This window comes from Verruconis gallopava (genome assembly GCF_000836295.1).
Source record: "Verruconis gallopava strain CBS 43764 unplaced genomic scaffold supercont1.16, whole genome shotgun sequence".
NCBI lineage: Eukaryota > Fungi > Ascomycota > Dothideomycetes > Venturiales > Sympoventuriaceae > Verruconis > Verruconis gallopava.
In genome coordinates this window covers 104,400-125,753 of record NW_015622152.1, presented here as the reverse complement: position 1 = coordinate 125,753, position 21,354 = coordinate 104,400, and the positions used below count along the sequence as shown (strand labels likewise).

The window sequence follows — 21,354 nt, the reverse complement described above, 5'->3', positions numbered from 1 at the left end:
AGGGGAGAATACCATATTCCAATAACACTCCAGTAGTGATAAAATCAAATGTTTCTCATGATTCATTCTCTTCTATCTGTGGATATCTGGCAATCGAATCCGCCCCAACCGCCCTCTTTGCAAGCCCTGTAGAAGAAAGAAACGCCCGTCGCTATGCAAGTAGTAAAGAGTGATCGAAATACGATAGAGTACAGAGACGACGTCGTCAGCGGAGCCCCGCCCGTCGTCAAAGGAAGAGCCTCGTGGCCATGCGTGCCAGCAGGAGGACCAGCAACGCGCTCACGACCCATATCGCCGCGTCCAACTTTATGTCTTCGGCGTCGCTGTGTGCTCGCTGTACGGCTGCCTGGCTCGGGTTTTGCACCGCAGCCCGCGCCGTGACGCCGCCTGGGGCGCTGGCGTCCGCAGTCCGGACGGGCTGCTGCGCGGGCGTCGCCAGGGCCGCTTGCGCTTCCTTGCCTTCGGCTTCGGCGCCGTCGCTTTTCTCCCGTGGCTTGAGGTCTTCTTTGTACACGAGTCTCAGCTCCTCCGGCACGTTGTCGTTCCTCCTGTCGCCGTCGTCCTTGTCGTCGTCGTCCCGTTTCGCGTCACGGGCCTCTTCGTTCTGCTTCGCGAGCAGCTCCTGCTCGTCCAGGATCGCCTTGTTGCTTCGCCCGCACACCTGACACGTGAACGACCTGCTGGTCTCGGCCAGCCTCCTTCGCGTCGCGTCGTCGCTCTCGACGCCGCCGACCTGGCCTTTGGCCGGCGCGTCCATGTGGCTCCTCAGCGCCAGAATCGCAGTCCTGATCCCCCATGCCGGCTGCCACGTCTCCTCGTGGAAGCCCGAGATGCTCAGGCAGATCTCGCGGTTGCACTCGAAGCGCCCGCTCGGCGTCAGGAAGCGGAACGAGGGCGGTCGCAGCGGATACTGCGGGGGGAGCGTGATGCGGCCGTGATAGATGCCCGCGCTGAAGGGCGAGTCGGCGGGCCCCCGGAGCGTGAAGTGCCACTCGAACAGGTCCGAATCGAGCGGCGCCGCGTGGTAGTCTGGAGAGGGGTTGGAAGTCAGCTCGGCGGCTTCGCGCACTGCGCTCCCCCCCGACGGAAGTCAGCGAACGTTCGGGACACACCAGGCATCGTGAGCGTGCTTACTTATGCGCTTGATCGTGGGCGACTTCTTATTCAGCCCCGTCGCTGCCATGGTGGTGGGCGGATGGGACAAGACGTCAGGTTGTGTTCGACGCGCTGAGGCGCTTGCAGAGCGCGGAGCAAGGCAGCAGTGAAAACCTGTGTGCTCGGAGAGACGAGTTGGTGAGGATCAGATCAAATCAAGATAGGGATAACTCGTGGCGTTCTCGAGATGGCATTCGTCATCAACGTCTTCCGGTTTCGAAATGTGGACAGGTAGACGAGCCACTGCTCAAGACTGCCCACCACTGGCTCATGAGCTCTGCGCGTGGTGAAACGCAAAGTCAACGCAGCTGCCGTTGCGAAACGTGGCAAATGTCTATGAATTCACACGAAACATCAATAATTTCCAAACGGAAATCCCAACCCTCATTGCTCACTGTTAATTCGAGACCATTATGCCGGGAGTCTCTCTCAATAGTTAAGTTAGTGCGAATGCACGACAGGACTGGCGTATGGAGAATACTGATCACGTGCACTCGCCGCTCAGCATCCAGGTGTCGACGAGTCAATGCGTCAACGTGACAACAACTCAATGTCGAAGAGTGTCTCCAACTTGCCATAGTAGAGCAAATACATGGATGCCAACATCCACAAGCGTGCCGGACGGAGATACACAGGACTCCACCGACGCTGAAGGTTAAAGGCCTTTGAATATGCAAGTTCAGGCTGCGACCTGCCAATGTGAGTAGAGAGGAGCACCCGCGAATGAACACGACATTCCTGCCACTTGCTCGCCAGCTCCCAAAGAGATTCCTTAAAGCGGCGACCCGCAGGCATCGTGAGAGATATAATGGTCAAGCTCTCGCTACTCTCTCCCTCGAGCTCTCCCCGCACCAGGACACGCATTCTTCATCTTTGTTCAACACTCAGCTTCTGCCGCCGCTTTAACTCCACGGCTTGGTTCGCATTTGCCTTGCCACGTCACGATGGATTTCGACCACTCAGACATGAGCGCCTTGAGCGCCTTCAACCCTTTTTTCGAACTTCCGGGGCCTGCGGACCAATTGCTCAACTTGCCCGTGCCTGATGCGGAGGCTGTCTTCGCAGATGCAGGGTGAGTGGCCAAAAAAAAAAGTTACTGACTGCAAAAAAGGGTATCTGGCTGGCATGGCTGCCACCTGTCTGAGCCTTCGCCTTCGAGTATGTGTGGCCGGTGGACTGCTGGTTTGTCTTCCGATCAGACTTCTGGTTTTGGCAACAACCATGATCCGAGCCCGTCACCAACAGCGGGTCTGCACAAAGGAAGCTGCGACTGTCGATATCCTTTCTGTGGACAGCGTTTTAGTCTACGAGATGATTTAGAAGCTCATTTCTGCGCCGCGCATCCCTGTCAAGAATGTGGGCTCAGTTGCAGCTCGATTTCCGACCTTGATCATCACGTTGGGGGTTCTGGACATACCTGCTATGTTTGCCCATACGATGGATGTTCCAAGGTATATAGTGCACACACGAGCCTTTTGCGGCATGTCAAGACACAGCACGAGGATCTTCCAGGGTTCCCATGCATTTACTGCAAGAAATATCGAGGAAAGGACGCATTCAAGCGAAAAGACCATCTTGCACAGCATTTACGCAACTACCATCATATAGGAGAGAAGGAATCCGGGGCCAGACTTTCGTGTCCTCATGATGGATGCGACAAGTTCCGCGCCGATGCTTTCAAAACTTTTGGTAATACATGGTCTCCCAGGTGGAACTTCCATCACACCATGACGCGAAAGGAGTTTATGGCGCACATGCGAAAGGTGCACTCAGAATCTCCCTTCCAGTGTTCTGTGGCTGGCTGCAATCGGCGCGGCGGCAAAGGTTACTTTCGATTTCGTGATCTCGACAAACATCGGCGGAAGGATCATCCGGACCTCTTCACTGAGCCGGCAGACAATGACGAAGCGCGTCTACAGTCCACACCGTTTTACTTCCATTCTTTTCTACCGTTTCAACCTTAATTCGGTCTGTCCTACACTTTGAAGACCATAATCGCGTCTTTTTCTCCTTAGCCCCAACTTCAACGTGCTCCAACAGCAATGCTAAGCCCCATCTTCAACGTGCTTCAACAGCAGTACTAAGATGGTTTGTATTTTCGGTCTTATTTGCTCTCCGTCTTAACTATTAATTTCTTTGCCCAAACTAGAAAAAGATGAAAAAGAAACCGCATAAATGCCAGTAACGAATGTACGACACTTGTCTTATTTAGCCAGAATGAATACAACTGTCTCTTTTTCGGTTCGTAAATAAGTCGCTCGCCAGGAACCAACATCGTGCACACGAAAAGTTGTTCGACATACAGTACACAAGGCCTAGTTATACACCGCTATGATTACATGCTGCCCTCTTCAGACGCCCCTGCTGGAGAGTGCATACCTCTTCTCCCACTCCATCTCCGCCACCTCGGCAGCGGGAGGCAACCATCTGGGCTCGTTCCTGTAGTGCCTGTGCACATGCGCGTCCACTCCTCCCCTGTCGAACATGCCCATGTTTTCTTTGCCTGTCCATCCTTTGATCTTGCGGGTTCGTCCTTTGCGAGACGCGGTCCCCTCGCCGCTGCCCTTGCCGCCAGACGAGGAAGACTTGAGAGCTTTCAGCAGAGCCGTGGCTTTAATCGGCTTGCCGGCGTCCTGCTTGGCTTTAATGATGGCCTTGAGCTCGTCATCTGAAGAGGTGATTTGCGCACGCAAGTAGAGGAGGTCCGAGTTCGCTTCTAGCTCTTTGATGACAGGTTCGCGGGGCTCGTAGTGCCACTTCTCAAGCTGCAGCGCCTTGCTCGTTTCTGCATCCACATTGAGACGTGCGTTCTCGCCCTTTGCAAGCAAGGCTTGAATATCCAGACTCTCGCCAGGCGGGATGGCAACAGGGTGTGATGGAGTGATACATTCCATATCAACCTCCTTCCTGAGCACTTTGTCCACATCCACGGCTGAAAAAAAGGCGCAGCTTTGTGGCAGATCCTCGATGCCGAGCTGCTGTGCGAAAATGGCACGGGTCCACAGATTAGAGATTTGTAACGCCATGGCGATTCGATACTTGTCCTCCTCTCTGCAGAGATATCGGATTTCGTCGTGGACTGTGATTGCCAGGCGAGCGCTAAGTCCGCAGACACGAATGAGATAGTCCATGGCAATGATAAGGAGATGCAGGTAATCCACGCCAGAAGACTGAATGGCCCAATTGATCCTGCTCGTCAGAAAACCGCCGCGCGAGATATTCTTCCTCTGCAAGGCTTCTGTGATTCCTGCACCGAGAACGGGCGTTCGAGGTCGTGGCTGCTCGGCAAAGTCTTCCAACCTGTTAAAGACCAAGGATTCGGTGCCGCCTCGCCAAAACGATCGTTCGTGCAACGCCCGTCTCATCGTCTTTCGCCCCTTTGTGTCTCGGTACAACCGTTCTGCCGTGCTCAGTGCCTCTGCCTCCTTCAATCCGGGGTTGAACTGCCTCAACAGCTGAGTCGCAAACTTCTGTCCCGCACCATATATGCGTCCATAATTAAAGACTTTAGCGTCGTTTCTCGAAATACCTAGGATGGAGGCGGTACGCGAGTGTAAATCCGTGCCGAGAGATTTGCTACCCTCTAGTGTCATAAATCCAATTGCGCTACCGCCGTGTATCTTAAATTGAGCATCGCCGAGAAGGGAGGCAATCCAAAGTTCCTGGCTGTCTACATCGGCGCCTACGAAGCAGTAGCCAGGAGGAGCAGTGACCATGCTCTTGAGTTCCGAACCCACGCGATTTGATTTAGCATTCGACGCAGTAAGCCAAGTATTTTCCACTGCGCGACGAGTGATTGTGCCCATCGGTATGATCTGAGGGAGGATGAAACCAAGGCTCGTCTTCGTGCGTCTCTTTTTGGTCTCCTGAGGCTGTTTAACCTCATCGGCATATACAAGCATTTGTCCCATGATCCGGTCGCGTGCAGAAATCCAATAGCTGCAACTGGCGTTCATCTCAAGTGCCTCCTTCGCATATGCGTATTCTGAGCTGAGGACGCCCTTGTCGAAATATGACAAATAGCCCTTAGCGAGCGGGTTCACACAACGTGCTTGAGGACCGTCTTTGTGCGGCAGCTTGAAATAAAGGTTCGCAGTGTCGAATCTCAACTTGGTATTCTGTTCTTCTGACATTTCCACCTCCGTCAATCCCTTCTTATGCAATTCTGCGGCCTTCGAAGCAGGCACTCTGTACGTCCAACCATGGATGTCAGACCACACAAGCGGATAGCCATCCCACGACATGCGGAGAAGTAAGGGCGCAATACGCGTCCGCACGGTGAGATTCATGGGCGAGGTAGCCGTAGGATGCAGATCCTTGAACCACTTTGGCATACCAGGGAGTTTCTGCTTCGCTGCCGGTCTAGGCTTCTTCCCATTCTTCCCACCAACCATCCTAATCTCTTGACCTGACCAATCTAACTGTGCCATCCAGGGATCGCGCTCGTATTCTTCTGGCTTGTCCTTGATTTCCAGGGCTCTGTTCGCCAACTCAACAAGCCGAGCTGTTACCCCATCCGAGAGTTTGTGGTATGTGGCTTCTGCATTCGAAATATACGCTTCCCATGTTTTGTTCACGGGTAGGATTTCAGATGCAATATGTCGGAGCGCTGCAAAGCTCACGGGGTGAGGACATGTCTCTAGAAAGGCAGGAAAGACTTTACGATAAACCCTGTGGGTTATGTCCACATCGGCGGCACAGTAATCCAGCAATTCATCTAGACTTTCCACAATACCGTCGCGATCCATTTCTCCAAAATGCTCTCTTTGCTCCTTGTCGAGCGTAACACCGCAGTGGAAACGAGCAACATCTCGAAGAGAATTGATGCTGCTCTTACCAACCCACAAGTCTTCTTCCTCGTCGGTAAGAGATCCAGACTCCAGCAGTATAGCTAGATCAGCAGAATCGCCCGTTTTGGCAATCTCATCCCTCAAATCGCGGTCTTTACGGTGCTTCATCCAAGTAGGTCTCTGCCGCGAGCACATCCCATTGACAGCCACATGCAGGCTCATTGTGTCAAGGTAGAAGTTGGCGGTCTGCTCCAAAGCATACTCCTCCGCAACACGAGCGCGATCGTAGCCAATATTGTGACCCACAATGATCCTTGGTTTTTTGGGGTCGCCAAGGGGTATGAGATGCCGGTCCGTATCCGACTCGCGTAGCAACCAAGGCGATATCCATGCGTACCATGCAGTGGCGCTGGCAGCGCAGGCCATGCATGCGAAATTGGTCTCTTTCCACATGACTTCCGTATCAAAGGTTAGAACGTCCTCATCCGGCGCGTCAACCGCTTCCGTGCTCCCGTCAGCTAAATACTTTGTCCAGCCGCTTCTTTTGATCCACTTCCGCGGTCGGGGAGGCGTGTTTGCAAAGCTGTATTTTTTTGCCAACGACAGGTACGGCTCTGAAGCATTCATGCCAAGGCGGTAAAAGTGCTCGTCCAATGTAGTTCCTTGTAGCGCGGGGACGTCGAATGCGATAGGGGGGGCATGGTCTGATGTCTTGCCAAGTAAGTCATGTCTCGCAAGATGATCTCGTGATAGGTCGATGAGCTCTTGTGGTGGGGCATTGGATGTCGCACAGCGGAAGACCTGATTGTGAATATGGTCGCTGAGCTGCTGGACGTTTATCTCGTTGAAGCGAGCCTTAGAAGGCACTGTTTGCGCGCTCTGCGTTAGCACTAGCCTTGACGAACGGCATGGAGCCGCAAACGATGGACAGCGAAGAGAAAAAACATACCTGAAAGCGAGCTGCACGTCTTTTCCTCACCATCTCTGCCACTGGTATCCGCAGCGTATCGTCGAACCTGCGCAAGAAGAGCAAAAGGGGGTAGCGTGACCTCCAGGAATGCGCGATGCTTTCGCGACAGACCAGCGATCAGTTTCGCACGTTGAAAGGGCTGCATCTCTGTCGCATCAATGACTGCTGCGAGCGTTCGTCACCTCATCTTCTGCGCTATCGTGACGGAGATGGAAGCAAGACTCGCAGTTCGCAGCTCAGCATAGAAAGGCGAGGAGTAGACGGAGACGAGATGTAGGGAGTAAGATGCCAGCGGAGGTCGCGAATCATTGGCGAGCGTGAAAGTGGAGCTCCGTCCAGCCCTACAAGTACGAGAGCACAAGACGAAGCGCCACCGACGACCGGCGAGCCAAAACTGTGTGGACCCTGCAGTGTGTAGAGTGCTGGTGGCCGACCTCGACCTGCGGAGACGGCGGTGAAGCCGATTCTCTGCTTCTTCCACCAGCTGCTGGTTCGTGGCTCGCTCGATCGTCCTCTCTCCCAGCGGCCATCTCCCACCGTCCGTCTTCCCCTTTCCACAGCAACTCCCTCCCCGCCTCAGGCCCTAAGGGGTGTATATTGTTTGCTCTTCTCTGTGCAGCCAACCATGCCGCCATCGCCAACATTGCCGCCACATGCACTGTCCTTCGTACCTCCCCGTCCACGACTCGTCTCGATAATACGTTCTATAGATCCTTTAGAGGACACAAGCATTGCTGAAGATCCCCCTCGTCCGCCTTCACATCAAGGATCCCTACAGGCCACCAGTTCTTCCAACACGTCGCCCTCCTCGACCTCGGCGGCGCCAGTAGAGTCACATCCTTCATCCCAGTCGCTAGTTTCCAATATGCCGCCACGTAATAGCTCCCGACTATCTGAGAACAAACGTCCTCACAAGCGTTCGGCTTCACAAGCCGTGGATCTAGATGACGAGGAGGCCGATGCTGAGGCTCCTTCTACATCAGCAGCTGGAACCAGCAGAAAGCGGCGCAATATAGATACAGCCCAAAGGCGGAGAGGGTCAGGGCAAGGCGGTCCAAGGAGTCAGGGCGAGCCGATAGTGATTGAGGATCTAGATGACGTTGATGAGGACAGCGAGAAGGATGAGGAGGCTGAGAAGATGAAGGAGACTCTTCAGAGGCAACGAGAAGAGCAAGTCAAAGCAGCACAGGAGTCGGACAAGGAACCGCCAAGGTTGAATAAGCTGCAATGTGTCATATGCATGGACTCCTTCACAGACATGACGGCTACAAGCTGTGGTAAGTTGCCTGCAAACTTGATTCCAACTTTCAAAGAACTCCTCTCTGATAATGCGAATCCTGTAGGCCACATTTTTTGCCACGAATGCCTAATAAGTGCTCTGAAGGCCAGCGAAGCACGGAGGTTCATGGCCACGGGAATACACGGCAAAAAGAGTCAGTGCCCCGTCTGCAGGACGACTCTGAATCGGAGTAAGAAGGGCGATGTTATCCCACTACTGATTATGAAGCAAGGGCTGAAGACACAGCCAAGAAAAATGAAAGACGGGTAAGGAGCACATGTGAAGCTGGAACATAGTTTCCAAAGTGATTAAGACCGTCGAAAATCCACATGGTCGAGAGAACATAGACGTGGGATAACCAGGGTGCTCGAAGTTCGAAAAAGCCAGATTTTCGAATTCTGTAGAGAGCCATGAGAATACTCATGATGCAAATTCGTCAGAGCATCTCATGGTTGCTATACAAGCTTAGGATGGCTTTAAAGTGTGCATGAAACATTTCGAAGAACCCATTTTTAGGAATCTGTCGCAAATTTTTCAAGCAGCTTCCCATGGGACTATTCTACTCTTTATACGCGCGCGTCTGACATGCATCACAGCCGTGAGAGAGAGATGAGGTACATGGCAGATGTTTGCAAGCAGATCTTTAGGCTCATCATGATGTTGTAAATAACGCATTGGCTATCATAAACTACTCTTCAGATTATCAGTATCATGTTGCGACTTCCTTCTGTTCTATCAGGAAGCCCTCAAACCGCTTACGAGCCCATTGCGAGAGCTCTCCGTTACGCAAAGCCTGAAACCATTCTGCTCGTCCGTGCTCTCCCACCATACTCTGGAATAGCTTCATGCGCGCCCGCACGCTGCCGCCAATGAGGTCCGCTGGAAGCATTTCCTTCATCGAGGCGTAGCACAGTGTAGACAAGCGGTCCTCCACATTCTGTATGATCCTCAGGGTACACGGCGCAGTTTCGGATTCGATGGTAATTTCCTTCATGACGACTTGCACGGCGTCGAGGAAAACCTCGGCAGCCGTCTTGCTGTAATCAACAACTATGCCGGCGTCAGAGCTGACGATTGCCATAAGACCGTAGATCTTGTCTCTTGCATCGTAGCATCGATTGTAATGAAGCCGCTGCACGGCTTGAAACAAAGAGGTACTGTTGCGCCCGGTCATGGCCATGCTCAACAGGAAGTCTGCGTGAGGGGGCACGTGGTGCTGTCCAAAATCATGAAATACCTTCCCAGGATTCAAGTCGCGTATCTCTCGCACGTCGTTCACGAACCTTGTCAGATCAGTCCACGAAATCCTGTCGACACCGGTGTAGACGGTGATGTCGTGGGCGAGGATGAGCTCTTGTACGATCCACAGTCTCGACCAGTACTCGTGCTCGAAGAACGTGGCGACTTTGGGGTTCGGTTTAAGGGTGTACAGTGTCTCCCCGGAAAAGGTCGTCTCGGATTTTACCCAATCCTGCAGTTTGCGACCAGGTTGCGAAAGCCACTGGGCTTGCAGTATGAAATTGTGTGCCGTGTTGCTCGACACTCCGAGCCAGACAACAACCATGGACGCTGAATGATATATGTCTGCCATCAGCAACACTTGGTGATTGCGTTCGGATATCGTGCTCTGATCAATGCACAGTTGATCGATCCAGAGATCCCTTGTAAATGCGTCCCAGCGCTTCTCGCTGACTATCTCTAAGAAGTCGAACAGGTTACTACGGACTCGGAAAGGCTTTCCATTAATCATGATTAATTCTGTCTCGTTTGACGAACCCCACGTATAGGATAACGCCCAATAATTGATATCGTCCGCTTCATGATTGTCCAAGTCGACATGGCGAAGCTCTCCTGTCAGAATACCATGTACGGGTGTACCTAGTCGAAATAGCCGTATTTGTCGACGAGATGTATCAAGTGGTTCGTAAGTAAAAGGGGTCGTGTCCTTGTATAGGTTAGAATCTTACAAGGTAGTCACTTGTTCGGCTAATGAACCGGAGGAGGCTTATAGAGGTAGAGATCACGCGCAATTCGATGACATCGCTGCCATGTGCTTCTATCTTTCGTTTCGAGGTCCATTCATTCATTTCTCAGTCGCGAACTCTGCTCTCTAATCTTGGATCTAGCTCATAGCTAGACGATGCCCATTAATATACGACTTGGTAGTGTCTGGCAGGTTCGATGTTTCCGAGATGAAGTGTGGCAGAAGGAGCGTTGAAACGCGACGGAGGAAATTAAACCGTTTTCCAAATTGTTCTTGCTACAAACATCATGAGACGATAAGAAGATAGAAGAAGCGATTGATTCCAATACTTTAACATGCTCAAGAGAGGTGGGATGTTCTTCAGCTGCGCACGGACGCAATTTGATGGTGCTTTGCTAGTTTCCATTACCCATCAACGAACCCTGAACTCCTCAGCACGCCAGTCAGCAAGACAAGCTGGTTGGGGGCTGCAGATTTGAGATACGATTCTCACTCAAGATACACGGCTACGTGTTGCGATCGAATATTGTGTCACTTTAGAAGTGACTCTATGCAGCAACGAACGCAATATTAGACTAGTCAACGCTTCGAAAGCCTCATGCTCTGTAGCCTCATTAATCAGATATGTTGGTCGCCATGGCAATCTAGTTCAGTCTACCGAGGCATATTCATGGATTTTTGGACATTCTGGACGGCAATAACGGAAGTAGGAGATTGAACGAAGAGCTTGGAGCAGCGCTTATGTCCATTTTTCAAAGATCCAACTCATATGACAAATTGTGCACCAGGGAGGACGATTAATACGAAAAGTACTGCAATGATTCATAATCGCGAACAAATCTCGGGTCAAGAGCTTATCCAATTGCGCAACGATAAGACATCCAAGCGCTCGTTTAACAATTGACTCAAGGTCTGGATAGAACGGCTGCTTATGTAAGAGGCCGATTAGCCGACCCCACTTGGCAATGCCATGGGAACACGACTGAGCTTATATATAAATTTCGGCCGCAGTAATCTCCTGCATGTTGGAAATTTCAAAAGTCCAGAATTAGAAATAACGCTGTCAAAAAACTATGCTCACTGTACATCATCTTCAGCGCGGTCAATCTGAACGCATAGTTTGGTTATGTGAAGAGCTGGGGATTCCGTACGAATTGAAAACGTACAAACGCAATCCAAAGACATACAGGTCACCTGACGAGCTTGCCAAATTGTAAGTCCGGGATTTTATCGTTAACAGTATCTTGTACTCATGAGTTAGACATCCTACGGGAGCGGCGCCGGTCATCCAGGACGGCGATGTTTTACTGGCTGAGACTGGGGCAATAACTGAATACATTTTGAACAAATACGGCGAAGGGAAGCTTGTGGTCGGACCCGACGAGCCCAATTATGCCGATTACCTGTATTGGCTTCATTTTGCGAACGGGTACTTCCAGCCCGCGTTGTCCAAATACATGACGGCAGAGCGAGCAGGCGAAGACCCCCAAACTAGCACGAATCCATCCATGTTCTTCATCAGGCGAGGGCGGAATGTGTCCCTCCAGATGCTGGAGGACAGATTGAAAAACAACCAATGGCTGGCGGGGGACAAATTCACGGCTGCTGATATCATGAACGTGTGGTGCTGCACTACAATGAGGTTGTTCGCGCCCTACTCTCTTGAAGGCTACGACGGGATTCTCGCGTGGCTGAAGAGAGTTGGCGAGAGACCTGCATACCGAAGAGCCATGGCGAAGGGAGATCCAGGGCTGGAACCGCTGTTGGGTCCCGAGAAACCAAGTTTTCTGAAGCTGTGAGGTTCTGCACGAGGCGTTTCTTTTTGATCAACGTGGGGGCCTGTTGTCAAAATCTGGCAGAGAATCTGCAGACGGCGTGCGCTACTCTCGACTCTGTTTAGTACGTTTGCGGCTGCAACGCGGTGCTCCGATCGGCCGTAAGGACTACCTAATCTCGCCTCTCAGGCGTTTCGAAATCGATGACTCAAACGTAGCATTTTTCCCGATCTCGATTGTGTCGACTGACTGTGTGCTTTCCTCTCTTTAGTTCTGCTCTACGCGTTCAACAGATTACTTGCGTCTCAAACGGACAAGGTTCTACCATGGACGCGCATCTCTTCAGATCTCAAGATCAAAGAAGCTCTCCTCAAAAGCTAGAATAGTGGACGTACGGAGAGAAGAGCTCACTCGCACCAGCAGAGTGGATCATGGTAGGGCGCGGCAAGTCATCATCCGCCGCTAAATCCAGCGAGACGAGAAAGCGCCCGTTGCTCCAGACCCTTCCAAGACTGCTGGTACAAGTACGAGGTGTGCGGGGGTTTGGTGGGGAATGGAGGCTGCTTTAGTTCTTCCCCTGACGGGTCGGATGCATGGATCGTAGATTTTCTTTTTCGGGCGACTGCACAAAAAAAAACCGACCAGGCAGAGGCTATTGGAGGCTTTCTCGTATTTGCCTACGGCTTTGATATGGTGTGAGAATTTTCTTCACTTTCGAAACGCGTCGGCAGATTGCGGATGCGTGAAGAATGGAAATTTCGACGTCTACGATCACAGTGAGAACGATGTGCCAGGAGATCGCATCAAAGCATGCCATTTCGTATCACGAATAGTGTGACATTCCGATTATGTACAGGTATCCCCACAAGAACATGTTAGAATCAAGGTCAGTGTACTCGTTAGAAGTGGACATCGTGACGAAACGCCCGTTTTTCATCCGTGTTCCCACCTCCCGTATCGCATTCGTGGTATCAAGTAAACACACACCGCATGGTACCAAAAACTACGCCCTCTGTGACCCCAACTTTTTCAGAGCCCAAAATTACCATCCAACCCAGGAAGACCAAAACTATCCACGCTGCTGGGACTCATCTCCGGAATTAAGATACCGTTGTAGCTATCGTTACTTGCGCAATTTGTCAAGTCCGGGAACTCCTCTCCGCTCGTCAAGCTTTCGTCGCTGAAGCTGAGGACGCTCTGAGGAACCGTTGAGGTGTTGTTGATCGCCCACACGTCTGGACTCCAGACGAGATTTGCCTCAGCTGGGGGTAGAACAGAAACGTCTGCGAGTGCTTCGATCGCCGGTCCTCCATAGATGCCATCGTAGATGTTCATTTTGCCGCTATCTAAAGACGACAACAGGCGCTCCCAATCTGCAGGGTTGACGTCCTGTTTTCCAGGTGTTGAAGTTGACGCTGGGTAAGCCGCTGTGACCGAAGTCGAACCTAGGGGCAGAAAGTCTAGATTCGTGGGAAGCTTGGGGACAGAGCTATTCGGTCGTGAAGGTTGCTTTGGCGGGCTCATGCTCGGTTGCTGGAAATCCGGGGACATGGACGGTTCACTCCGGGCTTGGTGCGGCTCCGATCGTATGCTGGACAAACTTGTGCGAGAAATGTTACCGGCTGGAAGGCTAACTACAGGAAGTGTGGCGCGACGATCATCAGGACGAACGTTTTTGGTGCTCGAGCTAAAGCGCGACACAATTGCTCGGAAGTGCTTCTGGGCCGAGCTCATGCTGTCCTGAGCCTGCGGCAGATTGCTGTCGGAATTGTGTCGCGACAGGACTGGTGTTCGTTTCTGCTCAGCGCTTCCCGGCATGTGCTGCATAGTCAGCGCTGTGCTCACGCGCCGAAATTCGACAGACGCCTTGGACGGTCGTCGGTCGAGAAGATGAGCAATGACGGCCGTCAGTCTTTGGTTCTCTTTCAAAAGTGTGCTCCCGCGTTCAAGACCCAGGCTCTGGAATAAGAGGCCAAAGCCTGCGCTGACAAGAAGTTCGTTCTTGTTGAGACAGAACGAGAACGAGAGATTTCGTTCGCTTAGAAGTTGAATGATCTGCACCGTGTGCTTGGAACAAGAAGCGAGAGCAACCTTGGCCGAGCTCGATATGTGGTTTGCTGCTTCGGAAGCACATACTGCAGGCCGATAAATCAAGGATCTTATGTAGTGGTATGCTAAAGACTTTTTGCTCACAGTCAGTGGATAGTCGTCGTTAAACGCTAGTCGGATCAACATACCAAAAGCGGAGAGCGAGAGGATATGATATTCGTACTTGGCTTGTCTTGAACAAACTGAAGACGCAAATGCTGAGGTAGGCTTTTCAACCATTCATCTAGTTCGTCGGAGAGGGCTACAATCGATCGAAATGAAATGGCATATGAGTCTTTCGCTGGATAGAGAGTGGAGATGGCCTTGGCAAGAATACGCGAAACTTTCATAAGGGCCAAAGCACTAGACAGCTTGGTAAATTCGCCTGGCAAGGTTGGTAAAAATCCATCTTCGGTGATGTACTCGTCGTCGGCGTCGACAGGATCTTCACACTGCACGTCTTCGTCCCTCATGGAGCGAGGCAAGCCGAGCTGCGCGGAAGTGAAACTGAGGTGTGTTAGTGCAAAGCTTATCGGCGTTGGAAAACTGAATCTTACCAGTCCAAGGTATACATAGTCCAAAATAGTTTCTTTCTCATTTCGACGGTCAATGTGCCAAGCGCAAATCTCTTTTGTGATAGGTGTAGGCCAAGACGCTGCGACAGGCCCGAAGCGAGGGCCTTGTATTTCAGCATGCCGGAATAGTCACCAGATTGCAGAGACGCAATTTGCGCCAGCAGGAGGCACTGAAGCGTCGTAAGGTCATTCTCCATCACGAAAGATTCCACAGCCGCCTGCCACTGTGCTGTGAAGGATGGAATTTCTTGATGGAAAGGAACATCGCTGGACTGGGCAGCGATTGCGAACACCAAGTTCAGCTGTGCGAGATGCTGTTTGTCCGTCACAGAGTCCGGACTCGATACGTACTCCTCGTAGAGCTTCAAGAACGTAGGCCGATGGAGAATGGGATAAAGAGGAGCCCATTCTTGGAAGAAGATGTTAACCAGCTGATCCGACACCATCCGCGCTGGAGCCTGGAAGCTGACGCTTTGTTGTCTCGCCGTGCTACGAGACGCTTTCGATGGGGAATCGAAGAACGCGCCAACGCTGAACTCAGCAGACGGCTTGCCGAACTCCTGCAGCCTGCTTTTGAATGCCTCGATCATGAGTCTACTGCTGGATGTACCCATAAAGCAGGCTGCTGGGTTGTCGTCAGCTGCCAAAGGCGGCGGTTGTTCAATTTTAAGGACGTCGTCCTTCGCCTCTGGCGAATCCCTTGTTGATTCAGGCGTGGGTATTGTTGCCGCAGACTTCCGTCTCTGACTGGGCTGAGGCGAGTGTGCATGTATCCTCGATAGCATGTCTATTTTCTCGTCCTTCTCGTCCAAGAGTGCCTTGAGTTCCCTCACTTCCGACTCCAGGGATCGCACTCGTTCTTCAAGCGACTCAGTGTAGCCGCGAGGGAACGCACGTCGGGAGAGCTTGTCGCTCGTTTTGCACTCAAACCCGACGTTAACGCATTGTGTGCAGCTTGGGCGGATGCCGTCGCACCGTATCTTCTTCGAACGGCAGCGATCACTACGTGAATAAGTGCTTTGTTATGACGCGCAAGATCTCGATCAACTCACCACGCCTGTGCAATTCTGGTGGTCTGCGCATTCGTGCCCACCTTGATCACTTTCATCGGAAGTATGCCGGGCATGTTGACGGCGTGCGGCTCGATGAGCTATGTGTGCAACAGTTGTATGACCAAAGTAACGTCCCAAAGGACTGAGGAGCCTCCGGCTTTGACGTCGTTCACTTCCTTCGCATCCGGCTTCCTTCGAGAGGAATATGCGCACCAGGAAATCACTGCCTCGGGTGGAACGGGCTGCTCGATCGGTCAGGATTGGGTTGCACGTCGCACGCTCTCCAGGCGAGCGCAGTGTGAATCGAGGCGAGCTCGGCGTCGGGATTCTGTCCGAAGATGGGAAATTCTTGTGAGAGCCGGTGCCGTTGACAGAAGCTCTTGCGGAGAGACGACTTGAACTGAGCGCAAAGTGCTCCGTCGGGTCGAAAACGAAGAGATGAAGGGGCGAGAAACGAGTCGGGGCGTGAGCAAAGACGCAACAACAGGCGTACGACAGAAACGACGGGGGACGCTCTGTTGGGGCACGCGCAATGCAACGAATTTGAGTGATTATACTCCACATGGTTTCCACCTCCCCGACCGTGCGCTCAGCATTAACTAGTAAGGTTCGTCCTGCGGGGGTTCTGAATCGTGGAGGGATGCGTCGAAGCCACTCGCCGTCGTCCGCCAATGACGATCGCGCTTTGCTGAACTTCCGTTCTTCCAGACGTGGTCCCGCCAACCAGCTCGCGGCCGTATCTCGGTGGTGTCGTCCGGAGCATCAGGAGGCCTCGACGAGAATGATACGGGTCAGCGCTTCGTCAGCTGCAGACCGTCGTCTCCTGTCGTGCCGTATTCAACAAAGATTTTCTGCCATTGTGCAGCCATCCTCTCCGCGTGATGCCGGCGCAGACTCTCGTCGACTCCAGCGAGCGGATCCGATGGAAATACACACATTCTGGCCAGCGCTGCTCGCGCCTAATCCATTGGCGGATGCCGGCGGCCAATCAATCCTGCGGCGTGTTTTAATTCCCGTCGGATGGTGCCCATCCAGGCCTCCTCGCGGATTTGCACCCGCACCTCGCTCCCGTCTCGAGCTCGAACTTCGACTCCTGCTGTGGTGTGATCTGTCAACCCCTCATGAGTCTGTGGAGTAAGCAGCGGACAGATCTGGGGAAGAACTGAGGCTTGACATTCGCCCGTTCTCGCCACAGCTGCTGCACGCCCAATCCTGCCAACCGCCAACCTCTCGTTATGCGACAGTGCCGGTACTCAGACCACCTCTGAATTGTCCCAAGGTCCCCATCAAGTGGATCCCGCTCCGACCTCGTCTGTGTTGCGTCGATAATACGAGTATTCGCGTATCTAGCTTACAACGTGCTGATATGGAAGGCGACGTAAAGTCATCATCAGGCGGAGCGGTCCCCAGCCTGCGGTCTATTGCAGAACGGATACGTCACGGATGCTGCGGCCGGCACATCACCGCTTTTGGAGGCGGAGTCAGTGCAAACCGCGTCACGAAGGATCAAATGATCGACTGTAGCTGAGGAGCAGAAAGAGATCTTGGTGTACCCAAAAAGATTTAATTGGGTCGCATGGGGTTGATCCGTACTAGTGGTAAAGTCCCAGCTGTGAGCAAAAATCTGGGGTATGGAAGTGCAGTTGGACCACCTCCGCATCACGACCCTGTTGCACATTTCGCGGTCCCTGTTCCACGATTCCATACGTGACGGAGTAGCAGCGGGAGGACTGCTTCCGACGCTCATGAGCCCTCCGAATATGGACTGGGTGAGTAAGGCGGACATTGTGCAGTTTGGGTACGGCCTACATCAATGTTATGTCAGGGCTGTGAGACGATGTTTGCAAATCCATCTCAGTGTATCCTACTCATCCGGATCATCATGTACGGCGAGCCAGAGAGGCTCGGCTACATTCAGCTGGAGCACTGCATGCATACCTATGTGGTGAATAGGATATAAAAGCGTAAACCTTAGCGCGACTGCTCTCTCCTCTTCTCTTCAGGTATCCCTCTCCCCCCCCCCCCTCCCCCGGGCTTCTAAAGCATGAGCAGGAATGGAAGCCTGGACCTCTTCTACACATCAAGCTGTGATTCGCCATGGGCATGAGCTTGTCCCGAGGAGACAAGGAGACGTTCCTAAGCTAGTAAACGACGTCTCTCGCTCGGCAGCTTGGATATACATCAAGAGAAAAAAAAAATGTGCGGGAACACGGTTCGATGTTTTACCCCGAATTGCAGCTCTGTACCGGCCTACGAGAGAATGGTTGGACTACTCTGAGCCTGCTCCCATTCCCCAGCTAGTTTGCTTGAGGAAGGGATCCACATGGTCTCTCTGGGCGGATCCTGAATGGATGTGCTTCCCCAAAACTGTCCCCAGTCTGCGGATTTCTCACGCGATATCCAAGTCGCCAAGACGGTCTCTCGGCCTCACCCATGGGTCTCTCGCGTATTCTCGAACGTCCATGTTCTTCTTCCACCCACTCACAGGTTGGATCCCAAAATTGGCCGTAAGCTCCACCTGCTATTCGTGGCGACCTAGTCAGCTGACGACCAGCCCAGCTTTGATATGGAAGAGCCACAACCACGCACCATTACTACGTGGAAAGGCTGTCATACCAGTCATACTCCTCTTGATCTTCATATCAGAATCAAATGAGAAACACAGAATAAAAACATGCCATAACGGACAGATGCTATGTGACGATCTCAGCTTTGTATACTTCATTATCGCGTAACCCGTCAGTGCGAATAAGCAAACAAGAGCTTGCCTCCCCTCCCGTCAACGCCAGCATGCTCAATCTCAAATACCAGGACGAGGTTTGACTAGACACCTAGAGATACGAAAAGGATCTGATCGAAAAGATCGTTGTCATCGTGGCACTACATTTCAACGCCACTTCCCATGCAGCCCTTTGCTAACGCCGTTTGTCCGGTTACGCACCGAGACACTATGCAAAAGCAATCTCTCATCAGCACGCCTGCTAAATGGCAACAACAGATAATGGGTAACAGAACAAGCAAAGTATAAACTATCCGTCATCGTAAAAGCGAATAACGGATAAAACTCACTTCGCCTGCGCCTGCGCCTGCCTCACAGCTGTGCTCCCCATGCTACCAACTCTCCCGCTCGTCTTCCGCACGCCTGACGGTGCCTTTGCGTGATTCGCATCGGTTGTCGCGCTTCGTCTCATGGGGTTGTTCCTCGTCTTCGAAACGCCAATCTCTCCTTTGCCGCTGCCGCCGTTGCTCACTTTACGGGCCTGCGGGCTGATCGGATGGGCATTCTCGATATCGCTTGTCTCCTCGACAAAGTCCCACTTCGTGGTGGTCACAGTCGTTGTGGACGTGCATGAGACTGCACGCCGCTTGTCTGCTGAGCTTGCAGTTGGGGAGCGAGAAGCTCTCCGGGCAAGCATGCGCAACTGATATTCCTCATCAGACTCTGAGTCGCCCTGCATTGTCGAAGTTTGGTGTTTTGCGGAGGCAAAATCTTTGTCCGGTCGCACGTAAGGCTCCGAATCACCGGCACGGTATCGTGACGAGTTTGCTCCATAGACTTTGGACGTCTTTCGTGGCTGACCTGGTGTGGGGGCCGGTAGGTTCTCATTGTTTGCGTGAGAAGAGGTTGATTCTTCATTGACCATGATTTCGCCCAAGGCTGCGCGTTTTGCGCTGCCGTTTGGTGGCGTATAAGTTTGGCCGTTGCTGACGAGACGCGTCTTCAGGCGTGTCGGAGTCGACGGCTGTGATGGAAGATGGATCTTGGAGTTGTCATCGTGCCACCATTTCTTGAATTCATGCTGATTGAGGTGCAGCCAATGTTGCTGAGGACCAACAACCATGCCAGGTCGCATAAATCGCATGTAAGCAATGAGTTCATTTGCAGTGAACTGGTACCTGTAGAGCAGATAGGCACCAATGAGGCAGCCCGTGCGGCCAAGACCAGCTTTGCAGTGCACGGCAATGCCCTTTCCTCGCTTGGTGATCATCTCGTGAGCCATGTTGATGAACTTTCGTACCAGAGACAACGGCGGACACGTGCCGTCGTCGAAGATCATGTCAATGTGCTGAATACCCAATGCAGTGAAATACGAAGCAGAGTAGAGTTGTGAGTTGAGCCGCACAACCAAGCCAATGTTGCGCTCCACGAAATGGGTCAACACATTCTGGAATGGCTTCGGTATACTGGCTCGCTGGATTTCTGCGACTGTCTTTGGCAACGACGCCCATTCTGCAGAGGCCGGCGATATCGAATGCACTGGCGTGTGCTGTGGCGATGCGAAAGCGAGGAAGTTCGGCGATATCCAGTTGAAATCGCCCATGTCTACCCTCTCGTACATCTCATATCTATCATATCTTAATCAATCGACGTAAAAGTGACCCAATATGCTGTAAACTCACTCTTCTAGATTAAAGTCTTTCAGATTGAAGAGACCTTCCTCTTTTGCTCGCCAGACACCGTAGACAACGTCCTGTATGCTCAATGTATAATCCGCCTGGCTATACCCAGCGTCTCTGAAGGGCATGCATGGAGGATCCATTTGCGCAATCGGTGCCAGGGCCAAATGGGGTGGCCAGTTCTGGATGAGCACCATATAACATGCTAATATGCACGCAGCATTTGCGCGACCTGTTCAAGCGCACGTCAGCACGATACCTTTCGAGGCTCGAAGTTTGGATTGTTCATACTCCTCGAGTCCGCATCGCTCCAGAACACAACCCCTCGATCTGTATTCTTCGGATCCGCCAGCACCTCATGCAGTGTCACCGCAAAGCGGTACAGGTGGCCGATATGCAATGGACCGAAGTCTGCATGGAAGGCATTGTACAACAGGCTCTTGTCAATCGAAAAGTAGACCGGTGGGTTCGACTTTGGGCTGGTAGCAGTTGGGCCTGCCTGCGCTCGGGACGACCGCTTCGTTGGCGATCTGCTTTGCGACCTTTGCGGGTACGGAAAGGGCGTGTGTTGGTTCGGGGGGTGAGTGTAAGAGGCGAGATAGAGTCGGTCTATCCATTGACTCAAGGTTAGCCGCATACTTGAAGCATGAAGCCATGCTGTGCAATGTACTGACCTTGGATGTACTCGATGATCTGGCCGTAGCTGGTCGCCGACTGCGCCGTCGCCAACGAGCCTGCCGACATTGCGATGCAGAGGAGCTTATAGAAGCTCCGTACCTCGCAACGAGCTGTTGAACGATTCTGTATGATATAATCTTTCCGTTCCGCGTACCTCTAAAGCAACGCTGTTGAAGCTAGAGGAGATTGATGGTACTCGCTTTGCAGCAGGATACAATTGTGCCACGGCTTTCACAATCGTTGGCCGCCTTCCTGCGGGTCCTGGACCGAAGACTTTGAAGAATAGTAGTAGTGATGAGAAGATGTTGGGGTGGGGAGTTGGAGAGAATGGAAGAGAGAGGGAGAGAAAGATGGGTTTGAGGGTTTTGAGGCTTCGGGCTTGGAGTCGAAGTTAAAGGAGATTATTGATGTTGGTTGTTGGTTGTTGTGATGGGTGGCGCCTCCCGCACGGATTGTTTTCCATAGCAACGGCCGCACTTTAGACGCACCCCCCACTCAGCGCCTCAACTTTCCTCGAAGCACGGCTCGGGCACGTGCCATGCTGCCCTCTTTTGAACACTGCGCCGAACAATCGATTGGCCTGGAGTTCTTCCTGTCCATGGCATCCTGG

At 52.5% G+C, this 21,354-nt stretch overlaps 10 protein-coding genes across 10 annotated transcripts; 5 read left to right on the top strand and 5 right to left on the bottom strand.

Annotated features, from left to right (window-relative positions):
• Window positions 1-36: 36 nt before the first annotated feature.
• PV09_05223 (uncharacterized protein) lies at window positions 37-1,382 on the bottom strand. Its single transcript, XM_016358703.1, has 2 exons — window positions 1,135-1,382; window positions 37-1,068 (listed from the first exon to the last, which is right to left on the bottom strand). Exons 1-2 carry the CDS (start codon window positions 1,181-1,183, stop codon window positions 227-229), a joined length of 891 nt encoding a protein of 296 aa, XP_016213322.1. The 5' UTR covers window positions 1,184-1,382; the 3' UTR covers window positions 37-226.
• A 313-nt stretch (window positions 1,383-1,695) lies between these two features.
• Window positions 1,696-3,408, top strand: PV09_05222 (uncharacterized protein). Its single transcript, XM_016358702.1, has one exon. It carries the CDS (start codon window positions 2,316-2,318, stop codon window positions 3,117-3,119), a length of 804 nt encoding a protein of 267 aa, XP_016213321.1. The 5' UTR covers window positions 1,696-2,315; the 3' UTR covers window positions 3,120-3,408.
• PV09_05221 (uncharacterized protein) lies at window positions 3,207-7,186 on the bottom strand. The gene is made up of 2 exons (XM_016358701.1): window positions 6,895-7,186; window positions 3,207-6,811 (listed from the first exon to the last, which is right to left on the bottom strand). Exons 1-2 carry the CDS (start codon window positions 7,058-7,060, stop codon window positions 3,507-3,509), a joined length of 3,471 nt encoding a protein of 1,156 aa, XP_016213320.1. The 5' UTR covers window positions 7,061-7,186; the 3' UTR covers window positions 3,207-3,506.
• A 215-nt stretch (window positions 7,187-7,401) lies between these two features.
• Window positions 7,402-8,900, top strand: PV09_05220 (uncharacterized protein). The gene is made up of 2 exons (XM_016358700.1): window positions 7,402-8,192; window positions 8,259-8,900. The coding sequence occupies exons 1-2, from the start codon at window positions 7,541-7,543 to the stop codon at window positions 8,462-8,464; spliced, it is 858 nt and encodes a 285-aa protein (XP_016213319.1). The 5' UTR covers window positions 7,402-7,540; the 3' UTR covers window positions 8,465-8,900.
• On the bottom strand, window positions 8,815-10,507 carry PV09_05219 (uncharacterized protein). Its single transcript, XM_016358699.1, has 2 exons — window positions 10,190-10,507; window positions 8,815-10,139 (listed from the first exon to the last, which is right to left on the bottom strand). The coding sequence occupies exons 1-2, from the start codon at window positions 10,271-10,273 to the stop codon at window positions 8,904-8,906; spliced, it is 1,320 nt and encodes a 439-aa protein (XP_016213318.1). The 5' UTR covers window positions 10,274-10,507; the 3' UTR covers window positions 8,815-8,903.
• Window positions 10,508-11,186: 679 nt separating this feature from the next.
• On the top strand, window positions 11,187-12,506 carry PV09_05218 (uncharacterized protein). The gene is made up of 2 exons (XM_016358698.1): window positions 11,187-11,391; window positions 11,440-12,506. Exons 1-2 carry the CDS (start codon window positions 11,252-11,254, stop codon window positions 11,975-11,977), a joined length of 678 nt encoding a protein of 225 aa, XP_016213317.1. The 5' UTR covers window positions 11,187-11,251; the 3' UTR covers window positions 11,978-12,506.
• Window positions 12,507-12,751: 245 nt separating this feature from the next.
• Window positions 12,752-16,195, bottom strand: PV09_05217 (uncharacterized protein). The gene is made up of 4 exons (XM_016358697.1): window positions 15,669-16,195; window positions 14,599-15,618; window positions 14,191-14,548; window positions 12,752-14,134 (listed from the first exon to the last, which is right to left on the bottom strand). Exons 1-4 carry the CDS (start codon window positions 15,740-15,742, stop codon window positions 12,983-12,985), a joined length of 2,604 nt encoding a protein of 867 aa, XP_016213316.1. The 5' UTR covers window positions 15,743-16,195; the 3' UTR covers window positions 12,752-12,982.
• Window positions 16,196-16,688: 493 nt separating this feature from the next.
• PV09_05216 (uncharacterized protein) lies at window positions 16,689-17,679 on the top strand. The gene has a single exon (XM_016358696.1). The coding sequence runs from the start codon at window positions 17,300-17,302 to the stop codon at window positions 17,615-17,617; it is 318 nt and encodes a 105-aa protein (XP_016213315.1). The 5' UTR covers window positions 16,689-17,299; the 3' UTR covers window positions 17,618-17,679.
• A 10-nt stretch (window positions 17,680-17,689) lies between these two features.
• On the top strand, window positions 17,690-18,761 carry PV09_05215 (uncharacterized protein). The gene is made up of 2 exons (XM_016358695.1): window positions 17,690-18,175; window positions 18,228-18,761. The coding sequence occupies exons 1-2, from the start codon at window positions 17,723-17,725 to the stop codon at window positions 18,231-18,233; spliced, it is 459 nt and encodes a 152-aa protein (XP_016213314.1). The 5' UTR covers window positions 17,690-17,722; the 3' UTR covers window positions 18,234-18,761.
• PV09_05214 (uncharacterized protein) lies at window positions 18,267-21,151 on the bottom strand. The gene is made up of 4 exons (XM_016358694.1): window positions 20,741-21,151; window positions 20,358-20,675; window positions 20,070-20,298; window positions 18,267-20,015 (listed from the first exon to the last, which is right to left on the bottom strand). The coding sequence occupies exons 1-4, from the start codon at window positions 20,808-20,810 to the stop codon at window positions 18,734-18,736; spliced, it is 1,899 nt and encodes a 632-aa protein (XP_016213313.1). The 5' UTR covers window positions 20,811-21,151; the 3' UTR covers window positions 18,267-18,733.
• Window positions 21,152-21,354: the final 203 nt, after the last annotated feature.

Excerpts from the sequence above, each read along its gene's own strand:
- PV09_05223 (XM_016358703.1), bottom strand. The coding sequence starts at position 1,183 with ATGGCAGCGACGGGGCTGAATAAGAAGTCGCCCACGATCAAGCGCATA. Across the intron at positions 1,069-1,134 it reads GCCCACGATCAAGCGCATAA|TGCGCGAAGCCGCCGAGCTG; the intron begins GTAAGCACGCTC and ends GGGGGAGCGCAG.
- PV09_05222 (XM_016358702.1), top strand. The coding sequence starts at position 2,316 with ATGTGTGGCCGGTGGACTGCTGGTTTGTCTTCCGATCAGACTTCTGGT.
- PV09_05221 (XM_016358701.1), bottom strand. The coding sequence starts at position 7,060 with ATGCAGCCCTTTCAACGTGCGAAACTGATCGCTGGTCTGTCGCGAAAG. Across the intron at positions 6,812-6,894 it reads GACGTGCAGCTCGCTTTCAG|TGCCTTCTAAGGCTCGCTTC; the intron begins GTATGTTTTTTC and ends GCGCGCAAACAG.
- PV09_05220 (XM_016358700.1), top strand. The coding sequence starts at position 7,541 with ATGCCGCCATCGCCAACATTGCCGCCACATGCACTGTCCTTCGTACCT. Across the intron at positions 8,193-8,258 it reads CATGACGGCTACAAGCTGTG|GCCACATTTTTTGCCACGAA; the intron begins GTAAGTTGCCTG and ends CGAATCCTGTAG.
- PV09_05219 (XM_016358699.1), bottom strand. The coding sequence starts at position 10,273 with ATGGACCTCGAAACGAAAGATAGAAGCACATGGCAGCGATGTCATCGA. Across the intron at positions 10,140-10,189 it reads ACCTCTATAAGCCTCCTCCG|GACACGACCCCTTTTACTTA; the intron begins GTTCATTAGCCG and ends AACCTATACAAG.
- PV09_05218 (XM_016358698.1), top strand. The coding sequence starts at position 11,252 with ATGCTCACTGTACATCATCTTCAGCGCGGTCAATCTGAACGCATAGTT. Across the intron at positions 11,392-11,439 it reads CCTGACGAGCTTGCCAAATT|ACATCCTACGGGAGCGGCGC; the intron begins GTAAGTCCGGGA and ends CTCATGAGTTAG.
- PV09_05217 (XM_016358697.1), bottom strand. The coding sequence starts at position 15,742 with ATGCCCGGCATACTTCCGATGAAAGTGATCAAGGTGGGCACGAATGCG. Across the intron at positions 15,619-15,668 it reads ACCAGAATTGCACAGGCGTG|TGATCGCTGCCGTTCGAAGA; the intron begins GTGAGTTGATCG and ends TTATTCACGTAG. Across the intron at positions 14,135-14,190 it reads CCTCTCGCTCTCCGCTTTTG|TCTTTAGCATACCACTACAT; the intron begins GTATGTTGATCC and ends GTGAGCAAAAAG.
- PV09_05216 (XM_016358696.1), top strand. The coding sequence starts at position 17,300 with ATGGAAGTGCAGTTGGACCACCTCCGCATCACGACCCTGTTGCACATT.
- PV09_05215 (XM_016358695.1), top strand. The coding sequence starts at position 17,723 with ATGGAAGCCTGGACCTCTTCTACACATCAAGCTGTGATTCGCCATGGG.
- PV09_05214 (XM_016358694.1), bottom strand. The coding sequence starts at position 20,810 with ATGTCGGCAGGCTCGTTGGCGACGGCGCAGTCGGCGACCAGCTACGGC. Across the intron at positions 20,676-20,740 it reads GATCATCGAGTACATCCAAG|ACCGACTCTATCTCGCCTCT; the intron begins GTCAGTACATTG and ends GTCAATGGATAG. Across the intron at positions 20,299-20,357 it reads GAGCGATGCGGACTCGAGGA|GTCGCGCAAATGCTGCGTGC; the intron begins GTATGAACAATC and ends GCGCTTGAACAG.